The sequence below is a fragment of the Cottoperca gobio genome, chromosome 24 (genome assembly GCF_900634415.1).
Source record: "Cottoperca gobio chromosome 24, fCotGob3.1, whole genome shotgun sequence".
NCBI classification, from domain to species: domain Eukaryota; kingdom Metazoa; phylum Chordata; class Actinopteri; order Perciformes; family Bovichtidae; genus Cottoperca; species Cottoperca gobio.
Window position 1 is genome coordinate 15,578,651 of NC_041378.1, and position 13,271 is coordinate 15,591,921.

Consider the following 13,271-nt stretch of genomic DNA (forward strand, 5'->3'; position numbering starts at 1 on the left):
TGCTCTGTGTCGCGCACACTGTCAAGTTGCTCACACGCCTTCCCTTGGGTCTCCAGCTGTAATGCCAGGTTTTGAAAGTTCCCCAAATCATGGCGCTGCAGCTTTGAGGACAGACGTTGCATTTCTCGTTTGAAAGCATTCACTGAGCTGATCATGTTTTTATCTTTTCCTTGCAGCTCTAAATTAAGCTCATTCAACATATTGGTCAGATCGGTTGAAAATGCCAGCAGTCCAGCTGCCACTGATGGTCATTAAGTTGCTTGAAATCTCTGCAGGAATGTCCCCCTGCTAGAGGGGGAGATGATAGGCTATCATCTAAACCGTTTTTTAAATATATTTTTTAGCGGTGTGCGATCTACCCGCACTACACTTGTGATGGACCTTTTGGGCACCCCTGGTCTATGCCAAAGCCACCAGACTCCATTGACAAGAACAGTCATTTTATCTCGTAGAACACAAGGGCTGCTGCTTCAATCGGTTAGTTTGTTTGTTACTGTGGCTCTGTTGAATCCAAACTAACCAAAGTCACACAACCATCAACTTCCATGTTCTGCGAGGTAAATGTACAGGGTTTATCCTAAAGGATTCTGCTGTCTGACGGCAAGTTGGACGGGGAAAATATTCTAGATATAGCATTTACTTAAACTGATATATTTTTTTTTGGTGGCTAAAATACATGTTTCCCCAAACTGTAGGCGTACAGACTGCCAATCTACTATAGGTAGTGCACCGACTATGGATAAGTATCTCCTCCAAACTAACCCTACGAGCAGTACCTAGATGATAAGCACTACCTGTTACTGCCAAAGTAGTTATGAATACATGTGATAATTGCATAGTATATATAGTATATAGTGTTAAATAGCCATAATTCTTGGAGGTAAAACAGACAAACTCACAGAAAGCACGCTGCTCTCACACTGAGCCAACTATCTGTAAGCAGCTTAGGAAAGTGCTACAAGTGATTTTGGCTGACACACACACACACACACACACACACACACACACACACTCTGATGGAAAGTTTGAGCTCTGGGTGAAAAGCGACTGCCAGTGTGAAATTCATCACATATAATTATGTACATCAGCTTTATAATGATATACTGTGGAAGTCAGCAGTAACCTGGATTTCTTATTTTAGCCATCATTGACAGACTTGTGATGCTGTACAAAACATTTACATATACAGCGGTATGTTTTTTTTTTAATAAATGATCTAGAAACGCAGATGCAGGAAAACATGACTACCATCAAAACAGCCAATAAGCTGTCAGAGCAGGTTTTGCAGCTTCAGTATATAAATACTTACACAGTGTGTCTGATCTCAGCGAGCTGCTATGGAATGTGCTGGAGCCTTTGATTGAGGAAGAAAGAGCAGCCAGTCTCAGGCTCCTGGTGGTGGCGTCCAGCTTCTCCTCCTGGAAGACAACAGGACACAGTAACTGACGGAGCTGAAGGTAAACAGCCACACTGTGGCTGTAGTGTAGTAATTGTGGAAAAGGTCATTAAAATGTGTTTGTTTTTAGAGCCATGTAGTGAGGGCAGACATCTGAATCAAAGCAAGTGTGCCCATTGAAAGCAAGCTCAGGTTCATTGCCATGAAATGTTGTACATTCATGTTCCCCAGAGGATGAAGCCTAATGACTTTGGCGATCCTCTGACTTTTCTTGTCGCACCACTATCAAAGTTTGTATTGATCCAATACAAATATCTATATCTACTGGAAGAATTGGCACAGACGTAATGGTTGCTAGACAATGTCTCATAATGACTTTGGACATCCCCTGACTGTTTCCTCTGGTGACACCATGAGGTTGACATTTGTAATGAAATGTCAACAACTATTGGATGGACTGCCATGAAATTTGGCATTCATGCCGACCTGAATTGTAATAACTGGTGATCTCTTACCTTTTGTATCTAGAGCCATCATTTTAAATGTGTGCAATACTACGGTTTATGACCAAATACCTGCAAAACTAATAACATTCCTTTCAGCCTTTAGTGCTAATTGACAAATGTTAGTATGCTAACAGGCTAACCACAATAACCATTCTACCTGGTGCTGGTATTAACATTCATCTTAAAGCCTCACAGAGCTTCTAGCGTGGCTGCAGACTCTAATACCCCAGTCAGACGGAAACCGTGAAGTGGGTCAAACCTGCGTTGTGGGTCTATCAGAATTTAGTAAGCGCATGTCAGTCGACCGGTCTCACTTCACGGCCCTCCTCCCTTCTAGGGATGGACGCGGGTCAGAGGCTGCCTGGCCCAGGATGGAAATACATTCAATGATACTGACATTTAAACATCCTTTAACTGACTCACAGAGCAGAGGGAGCGTGCATATGGACAAACCTGTTCTGGTAGTTGTTTAATTCTCAGGTTGATCAGTGAAGTGTAGGGAGATTCTGTGTTGGTACAAAGTATTAGTGGCAGACTAACTGAGGATGCAGCCACATCCATATGGCCAAATGTACAGCCCTGTATAATGTACTGTGTGCTCTGGTAAAGTATATTAGTGTAATACCATAGCACAGACAATTAGAGCGGTGGGTCAGATTGGGCTGCCTACAAAATGTTAGTTTGAAAGTCCAACGAGCTGCACAGAATGTTTTTTGTTTATTCTCTTTGGGAGTGAGTCCCTCTATAAACTGTGTGCACTGTATGATAAAAGCTTATTTTACAAACACATTTATTTGCCTGTAAACACGCAGGCAAAATGTTTCTGCCTGAACAAGATATATCTTTTCTTATATTTGGTGATTCTGTTGCAAGGCCCGCCAAGTCACTGCTGCCACGTATCACAAATCAGTTCTTTCCTGTGTTTATAGATCATTACCATTACAGATGTCTTGGCAGGACGTCTGTGTGCAGAGAGCCAGTATTATATCCAGCGTAGAAGCGGTTTGCTGATTCTGATCAAGACGGAACTCTTGCAAGAACATTCCATCCTTTTCCCTTAAACAAACCCCGAGTGGGCGGCAGCTATTAAGCTAATGCGATCGCCACTTATCACTCAACACGGGAGTCATTTGGCAAACCAACGGGGTAATCTGGCAGATTAAAAGCATTTAAAAAGTGACTGTATGGCTGTTTAGGGGACGTTGCAAACTGCTGATGGCAATCAGCTGTCAACAATGATTTCTTGATGTCTCCCTTGACTGCTTATAGCACAGAAGATGACTAGAAATTAACAGAGACCGGTACAATAACGGGTTTTGTTGAAGTGAACATTTGTGCCATTGCTTGAGCTTGTCCCACTCTGTCCATCCATGATGCATTACCAGCATGTGAAATTATTCATTTATTCATACAAGTTGCAAATTAGATGCAGTGTACACATTGGCACTGGTGTGGGGGCGAGCTAGCTTCATAAATGACTCTCAAAGTCAGACTATCCTTATCCAAACGGCTGCTGTTTGAACAAAGCACTGCAATTAGCAACTGAAATAGAAAAGGTGTGGGTTGTTATTGGGAGTGCAGGCTCTTGTAAGGCATTAAAAAGCTAGTACAGTATGGCATCTGTCTGTGTGTGTGTGTGTGTGTGTGTGTCTGTGTCGTACTCTGTAATCCCGGATTTTATGTTTGGACTCGTCCAGCTGGTGCTGTAGGTCCCACACGATCTCTTTGTACTTGGTGTAGCGCTGCTCTACCATCTCCCTCTGCCGCTGTGACTCCTGTTGGCACAAAATAAAGGCTGTGTCATTATAACGCATTAAACAAAAGACGCAATTGTCCTTAACCAGGCCAAAGGGATAAAAGCCTGAGCATCTAAATAGTGTTCGGCCTCGTCTGTAGCAGAAGAACACTGAAATGAATGCACAACATTAGTTAATTGGATGAATATGATAATGTGTGTGCATGTTTCTTAATGTTATGTTTTACTGCTCCCGAGGTTGGCAATTTGAGGGAAAGAAAAAGGAAGAACATATTAACAACTGTGTTTTTTTTTATTACAAATTAAATAAATCTACCTCCAAATCTTTGAAGTTCTCCATCAGACACTGTTTCTCTGGAATTGACTCCAAGTGGTCCAGGGCTGCTCTTGTGTTCTGCAAAAACACACATAACATCTGTTATGTCACAGTACTGGTTTCTACCGACATCTTTAGCCATTCCAATCTGAAACAACTACAAACCCGACTAACTATAAAGATATTTAACTAAGAAATCAATGTCTGTCAATAAAAATGAGACGCTGCATGTGTAAAGACTCCCAAAATCATAAATGACCATGTAAGGGACAAGCAGAAAGCACATCGATGCAACAACTAGATGGCAAATGGAGAATTATACACAGTTAAATACTGAGGCTACATCCTTAATAGTGTCTCACTTAAGAACGAGGAAGAGATGAAAGAGAGCAGCAAGGAAAGAATAATCGATGAGACATTTATAGAAATGAGCCCTCATTCCAGGTCAAAGGTCACCTGAAGAGATGATTACTGATGACGGCTACACAGCTGGATCAGCTCTCCGTGGGCTTTAACTGCTCTGTGGCTGCTACTGATGCCGTTGTGTTTGCAGAGATAATGGGATGTACTCCCCAAATAACAAGAGTGCACAGCTGATACTGTTAGCACTGTAATCTATTATTTATGTCGTCCCACATGACAAAACACAATGTGAAATATTAGCATATATTCCCCTTTAAAATAAACGCATGTGCACAGCAAAACTGTATTTACACTGTGTAGAGAGAATGTGCCGTTTAATATATTTCTTTGCATGCTCACACTTAATCTAAAATCAGTTATAATACATTTCAAGATAAAAATAATACAATGTTTTGTTTTCAGTGGGCCATAGTCACAATCACTGTTGTGTTACCTCCTTCGGAGATAGGTAGGGACTTAACAGACATTTATTTAAATTAAAATCTTTGAGATTATCACTTTAAAGCTAATGTTTTACAAGAATGGAAACTAATTTAACACGTTTGTCAGGCCTCATGGATACACGATGCATTTCAGTGCAAAACACTGAAAGTAAAAAGTACTCTTGTTAATAAGAACTCCACAGGGCACCTTTAATACAACACTTATGTGTCACGCTATTGCCTCCTCCTCCTCCTCCCGCTGAAGCTTCGCCAGAAGTAACATATTTAGTGATTTATTGATGAATTGCAGATTGATTGAAATATACTGAGGATATAAATGTGGAAAAGTGGATTATGCTGCAGAAGTGTAACAGATAAAGGTCTGCCAGCATGTTGCAGTAATGTAGTATCTGTCTTAAGCACTTGGCAGCCGGGACCTGAAAGATGGAACAACTCTAGACAGTATTGTTGCACGCCTTCTCCTCTCTTTTCAAATGGTATTTCTGGGAATGCAGTTGATACATTCAAACCTACAGGGCAACAGACTTCTGCTGTAACTACTTTAGCCGCACTCATTTCTATTCATCCCTCCTCCACTGTACGCTTCAATAGCCTTCCCTTTCCTATTCAGATGGAGCATTTAAGCATCAGAAGACCGGGTTGTTACAAGGCATCACGCTGATTGCTACACTGAATGGCATACAAGTGAGACCCCCTGGTTGATAACCCCCCTCCCCCACCCCACCCAGGCTGAGCGGAGGATGGGTCGATGCATCCTGCCACTGTTCTGTTGCGGTAAGCAGAAATAATTTGACTTGAAAGCGTTCCGAGGTATTTACTCTTCTTTCACACGACGGCTAATTGAAGGTGGGAGTGGCCAAGCGTGCCACATAACTCTGACTGATGGACAGCGTGCGTTAGACTACTTCATTTATTTATTCTTTTCAAGAGAGTATGAAAGATCTTGGGTCAACATAACTGGTGCACAGAACTGAACACAGAACTGGTGGTAAGTCATTTTGGGCTGATGTAACAGCTTATTAAGGATGTTTGGTGAACTTTAGCAGCTTGGATGGTGAGGTCAATACTGTATCGTCAGTACGGCTCGGTTCTTAACCCCATCAGCAAGACTCATGATGATTAACAGAGCTCCCAGCCTTCACTAAATAAATTCTATGGGTTGCTAAACAAACATGGCCTTAGATTAGCCTGCCTATACAACTGCATCAAAATCGTGCTGAGGGTCAACACGACTTCTAATAACTCCAGTTTTCTAAAAGTAAATATACATACCAATTGTCTTTAATATATTCATTGCATTGATCAAATAAATCAAAGCTTACCATTTCCAGATCCAGTACACCTTCCTGTAAAGACGAACAAACACAGCGATGTTACTTCATATGCACATGAAGTTAAGTAAAGACAGTCACACTTTCTATGACGCCTGTTTGTAATGCATTATAAACATGTTATACATTTTATAATGACTTTTAAGGTCAAGTATTATCATACTTCATAATTGCTACCCACTCACCACAAAGTTTATTATGTCCACTTATAACAGCTTGAAATGCATTATATCTGCCTTTACCTCAGGAATGTCATTACTCCACTTAAAGCACCCAATGAGCACAGAGTAACTTTTAAACCCATTATAAAGCAGTACGTATAGCCGTGATTAAATGCATTATAAAGCAGTACGTATAGCCGTGATTAAATGCATTATAAAAAAAAAAAGATTAAAATGTATTAGAACTATGGGAATTATAATACACTAGGGCTGCACAATTACACACACACACACTATGTCCTCCATGTGTGCAGGGACCAACTCCACAGCTGTGTGGGTGTGACTTTTGTTGCTGCGTCATCACTATTCATATCTGTTCAACCAATGTCTTTACGATTAAGTTGTTTGTTTACTAAAGCACAGTCACTTAAATGTTGTTTGTAAAAATGCACCAGATTTACCTTTTAAAAAAAATGTAAAAAATAAACTTACATAGCACTTACATTTATTTGGCTTTTGAAGCTATTGTTCTGCATTAAAAATAATGTTGTATTCTTGTACATGTACTTACAAGATTCTTATTGTTCGGAGTTGTATCCTCATGATTGTTTGCACTTATTGTCACTTTGGACAAAAGTGTCAGCTAAATGTAATGTAAAACAAATGTCGCCTACAGAATTAAGCTTTTATTTGTATATTGCAATATATAGCCAGCAAAAAAACATATTGCAGTGTCAGTTCTTTCCAACATCGTGCAGCCCTAATGTTTCTATAGCAGGAGTGCAGCACAACATCTAACATCCAAGAATTGTGATCATCATTTTGTATTATGATACGTAACCTTATAAGTCATTTATAAAGCGTTAGGATTATTGTTTTAAAGCATTATTAATATGTATGAGTGATTAGAAGTATGTTATAATGGATTATATAAAGTGTTATCGTAAGAACCAATACCAAAGTAAGGTTTAAAATAACATTGAGAGTGAGTCCAGGTAGACTATCAGAGAGAAACTCCATGTGTGGGAGAGAAATAAACAAAAAGGTGACAAGGGAAGGAAATGCAAAGGTGACAAGGGAAGGAATGCAAAGGTGACAAGGGAAGGAAATCCGCTCTCGCCGCTCATCCAGCTCCTGACTGATGTTCCCTCACTAACGATGCATAAGTGATGCTATGCCTCTTATCTGCCACTCAAACACACACCTGCTCGTCCCTCTCAACCGGCTGCCTGTAATTTGTTGGTGGATTGCAACAAGAGTACTTTCTTTTCCTCAGCCCACCCTTGTGTACGTCCCTCACTCTCGGTTTTTCCTCTCCACAGCTCTCTCTCCTCATCCTTCATAATTAAAAGCTCGGCTGGGTCTGAGAGGGCTGATTAATTGCATGCGAGCTCTGGCAGGTGCCATCATGCAGCCACAGATGGGACCCCAGAATCCAACACACGCACTCACAGAAGTACAGACACGCGTTTGAAAAGAACAAATGCTGAGCGGACATTTAAGTGTGTGTGTGTGTGTGTGTGTGTGTGTGTGTGTGTGTGCGCGAGTTTCGCCGTTTAATGGTGAGCAAAGGGTCGGCGAGGCGCTGGGGGCCAGTCCAATCCAGACTAGGTGAGTTGATGGCCTGCCAAGTGTAGACGCTGCGGTGTTGAAAGACAGAGACAAGGCCTCTGGTGGCTTTTAAACTCCAAGGCCTCGTGTCTGCAGTAATTAGCTACTTGTCCAAGCAAGGCTGCGAGCAGTCTGTCAGACCCGCGGTTGTGTGTACTAATGTTTGTAGCACTGCATCACAGAACTCAGCCCAGCAGTTACTCAAACCCAACAAAGAAGCCAAAAAGAATTTGAAGAGTGTGTATAAATAAAAATAGTACCAGCTGTCTCTTTTTGGCAGCATAGTTGAAATTAGGCCAGCTGAATATTTGAAATCTGTTTAGTGTGTAAATTTGCAGACACAAACAGATAGGGATTAATAAAGACGTAAAATGCTAACCTGAAGGCTCCTCATTTCTTCCTCCTTCCTGCGACTCCTTTCCAACATCTCTGAAAGAAAGAGGAGTTGAGTTGAGATGGCACTAAAATCTCCTGACCCAGCGTCAAAGTACTGAAATTGGAGTCAATCAAGGCGCATGTTGACTTAATTCTCCATCTGCAGCAGGTGTTGTATACTTTTATTCGACATCATGGCGTCAGGTTAAGCTAACTAATCAGTACCAATTAAATGTGGTCTCTAATTCACTTATAATATGCATCAACAGACTTGATTAGTTCCTGGAAACTTCCTAAGAAATTGTAAGGAATTTATGGACTGTAAAAGAAAACATTACCCAGGATTGTTCTGTATTTGTCAATGCAAAGCGTTTTAACTGTAAAGCCTATCTCAATGTGTTGCATTGTGAAGGAAATGCTTATGGGATCATAATAACTTATCATGATCACATATTAAATGACTTGGATTGGAGGCAGAACAACTTAACTGGGACCTCCCACAATGATCAGTTTTTACCAATTTCAAAGCTCGATGAGGTATGAAAAAGTAGATTAAAGATTAAACCTCCAAGCATACCAGAGAAAAAACAAATAACAGTGGTTTGATCATGTGATGAATACTACTCGTCCCTATATGTTAAACTGGATTCTTTTTACCCAAACAGTTGGAGAAAAACAAACTCTGCTTGGGTTTGTTGTTGATTGCAACAACAAATTGTTTTGAATCACAATCACTGGCTGTTTGCTTAATGAGGCTTTGAATCAAAGGAATGATTTCAGTCAGCAGTAGAGTATTAAGCAAATGCCACAATATTTACCTAAAGTCACTCGGCTTGGCATTATGCCTGCCGTTAGCTTTGAGCCAACTGTTTTAATAAAATAAAAACACATTATGGGAATAATAAAAAGAAAGAATGTTCAAAAACCTTTCATTTGTATAAATCATAAAGTATTATTCTTCCAATAACTGGAATTTGGATTAATGTATTGTTTGAATTAACTGTTGCAGCATTTATGACTGCTTCAAGCATGACTCAGCCAAAAAGAACTGAGACCTTTCATAATGCGAGAAGCTCTCTACTGACGCATGCACATTAACACACATATCACTTTCCAAAAGCATAACAGTCTAAGGAAATGTGCCTGCAAACATTTTGCTGGGATTACTCCTTTTCCATTTGTTGGTGTTTCATTGGGTTTTCCCAAGTTAAATATCTAATCACCACCTTTTCAAGCATTTGTCCACGTAAACAAGCACACATCTGCATAGAGCTGGGTATATAAACAAGCACACATCTGTATAGAGCTGGGTATATAAACAAGCACACATCTGCATAGAGCTGGGTATATAAACAAGCACACATCTGCATAGAGCTGGGTATATAAACAAGCACACATCTGCATAGAGCTGGGTATATAAACAAGCACACATCTGCATAGAGCTGGGTATATAAACAAGCACACATCTGCATAGAGCTGGGTATATAAACAAACATACATCTGTATAGAGCTGGGTATATAAACAAGCACACATCTGCATAGAGCTGGGTATATAAACAAGCACACATCTGCATAGAGCTGGGTATATAAACAAACATACATCTGTATAGAGCTGGGTATATAAACAAACCTACATCTGTATAGAGCTGGGTATATAAACAAGCACACATCTGCATAGAGCTGGGTATATAAACAAGCACACATCTGTATAGAGCTGGGTATATAAACAAACATACATCTGTATAGAGCTGGGTATATAAACAAGCACACATCTGTATAGAGCTGGGTATATAAACAAACATACATCTGTATAGAGCTGGGTATATAAACAAACATACATCTGCATAGAGCTGGGTATATAAACAAACCTACATCTGTATAGAGCTGAGTATATAAACAAACATACATCTGCATAGAGCTGAGTATATAAACAAACATACATCTGTATAGAGCTGGGTATATAAACAAACATACATCTGCATAGAGCTGGGTATATAAACAAGCACATCTGCATAGAGCTGGGTATATAAACAAACATACATCTGTATAGAGCTGGGTATATAAACAAGCACACATCTGCATAGAGCTGGGTATATAAACAAGCACACATCTGTATAGAGCTGGGTATATAAACAAGCACACATCTGTATAGAGCTGGGTATATAAACAAGCACACATCTGTATAGAGCTGGGTATATAAACAAACACACATCTGCATAGAGCTGGGTATATAAACAAGCACACATCTGCATAGAGCTGGGTATATAAACAAACATACATCTGTATAGAGCTGGGTATATAAACAAGCACACATCTGTATAGAGCTGGGTATATAAACAAACATACATCTGTATAGAGCTGAGTATATAAACAAGCACACATCTGTATAGAGCTGGGTATATAAACAAACACACATCTGCATAGAGCTGGGTATATAAACAAGCACACATCTGCATAGAGCTGGGTATATAAACAAACATACATCTGTATAGAGCTGGGTATATAAACAAGCACACATCTGTATAGAGCTGGGTATATAAACAAACATACATCTGTATAGAGCTGGGTATATAAACAAGCACACATCTGTATAGAGCTGGGTATATAAACAAGCACACATCTGTATAGAGCTGAGTATATAAACAAACATACATCTGTATAGAGCTGGGTATATAAACAAGCACACATCTGCATAGAGCTGGGTATATAAACAAACATACATCTGTATAGAGCTGAGTATATAAACAAACACACATCTGCATAGAGCTGGGTATATAAACAAACATACATCTGCATAGAGCTGGGTATATAAACAAGCACACATCTGCATAGAGCTGGGTATATAAACAAGCACACATCTGTATAGAGCTGAGTATATAAACAAACACACATCTGCATAGAGCTGAGTATATAAACAAGCACACATCTGCATAGAGCTGAGTATATAAACAAACATACATCTGTATAGAGCTCATATATTATATGTATCATTACATAAAGTGAAATATCTCAGAAAATTTGAATATTACATAAGACCAATGAAAAAAAGGATTTTTAATACGGAAATGTCGGCCACAGGCTGATCCCTGCTGAGGGAGTTCAGGAGTGGCTTGACACGAGGAATGCGACAGTTGTAGCCCATGTCCTGGATACGTCTGTGTGTGGTGGCTCTTCACTGACTCCAGCCTCAGTCCTTGTGAAGCTCCCCCAAATTTTTGAATGGCCTCTTCTTGACAATCCTCTCAAGGCTGCGGTTATCCCTGTTGCTTGTGCACATTTTCCTTCCACTCAACTTTCTATGGATATGTTTGGATACAGCACTCTGGGAACAGCCAGCTTCTTTAGCAATGACCTTTTGAGGCTTTCCCTCCTTGTGGAGCGTGTCAATGACTGTCTTCTGGACAACTGTCAAGTCAGCAGTCTTCCCCATGATTGTGAAGCCTGCCGAACCAGATTGAGACCATTTAAAAAGGCTCAGGAAACCTTCGCAGGTGTTTTGAGTTCATTAGCTGATTAGAGTGTGACATCATGAGTCTACAATACTGAACTTTTTTACGATACTCTTTTCTGAGATACAGATTGTTGTGTTTTCATTAGCTGTAAGCGGTAATCATCAAGATTAAAACAAATAAATATTTCACTTTCTGTGTAATGAATCCATATAATATACGAGTTTCACTTTTTGAATTGAATTAAATAAATTAACTTTGCCACGATATTCTAATTTATTTACACCCACATCACCCCAGTCCTGCAAAACCTCCACTGGCTCCCCATGCAACGAATAATCCAGTTCAAAATCTTCCTTATCAACTACTAAGCCCTCTACAACCCTCAGACATCCCCCCCCATCCCCTCTTTCAAAACTGCACTAAAAACCAACCTATTCAAATCTTTTTTTAATCTATGATGCTCCCTTCTTTTATTTTTGAATACTGCAATGTTTGTTCTGTAGTTTTTATAATGTTGCTTTTACTGTTTTACCATGTAAAGTGCCTTTGAGTTCATTTTAATGTGCAATGCAAATAAAAAGCACTATAATTATTAAGTGGGCAGAAGGGAGGTTCTGTTGCTGCCAAAGTTCTCCTCACTGACTCGCCCCTCGACTAAATCCTTCGGTAGGTTCTATAATACTAGCACTCATCTACACATGCAGTGCAGCATTGTATTAGAGTGAAAGGCCAATACAGAGCATCACAAGTGATGAAATCTCTGAAGGAAAATACAAAAGACTGCAACCGTAACCTGACAGTAATAAATTCACTGTAAGACGATGACTGCATATCACACAAAGGGTTCTGCAGAGTGCTGGCATTAACAGTTAATCTACCGAGATGGGCAGACAAGTAAGTATAAAAGGGAAATAAATCTAGTGAGAACACAATTTCCCTGTTTGATAATGAATGGCATAAAAATGAAAATCAGTTTGGTGCCTTGTTGAAAATGCATCCCGTCATTCCTGCACATCAGGTACATATTCATGCATGGTTTGGAAATCTTGCTTTTAACACAAGAGAACAACTGAGCAACCACTACTGAGAAGCCATACAGTTGATATACATTGAAATCTTAATTTGCACACATTCAATTCAATAACCAGATGTTATCGCTGTTGTGGCACACTTTTAGATCTAATTACTAAAGAGAACATGCCTCTGCCCACAATGGAGACAGACGAGGTTACTTCTGTCAAACGGATGATTGAGTCTAAAGAGTGAAATGTGTTTCCGAGTGGCTCCAGAGATGAAGCTGCATCGTCAGATGGCTTATTTGAATGGTGAAATGCTACTAAAATAGCTAAAACAACAGAATCACATAATAGACAGTTGATTGTGCACATTCTTCCATCTCCCTGTCCATGTCTAACTATCGCTCTTTCTACAGTCTCACAGTCTCTCATCTCTCTTTCTCTCTGTTAATGGAACACAAATTAGGCCCATTTCCTTGCATTGT

General features: G+C 39.9%; 2 protein-coding genes and 1 long non-coding RNA gene across 3 annotated transcripts in view; 2 read left to right on the forward strand and 1 right to left on the reverse strand.

The window, feature by feature from the left end:
• The window catches only part of LOC115003696 (uncharacterized), a 9,053-nt gene extending 5,532 nt beyond the window's left edge, over positions 1 to 3,521 (forward strand). Inside the window, exons 3-4 of the long non-coding RNA XR_003831689.1 lie at positions 1,329 to 1,457; positions 2,832 to 3,521. This is a non-coding gene — a long non-coding RNA (uncharacterized LOC115003696). The remainder of the gene's footprint in view (positions 1 to 1,328; positions 1,458 to 2,831) is intronic.
• Positions 1 to 13,271, forward strand: part of LOC115003692 (poly(A) polymerase type 3-like) — a 981,812-nt gene that overhangs the window by 723,521 nt on the left and 245,020 nt on the right. The window lies entirely within an intron of this gene.
• Positions 1 to 13,271, reverse strand: part of cep128 (centrosomal protein 128) — a 43,752-nt gene that overhangs the window by 1,557 nt on the left and 28,924 nt on the right. Inside the window, 5 exon segments of the mRNA XM_029425574.1 lie at positions 1,310 to 1,418; positions 3,564 to 3,677; positions 3,975 to 4,052; positions 6,163 to 6,186; positions 8,323 to 8,372. Of these exon segments, the coding sequence (XP_029281434.1) occupies positions 1,310 to 1,418; positions 3,564 to 3,677; positions 3,975 to 4,052; positions 6,163 to 6,186; positions 8,323 to 8,372 (375 nt within the window).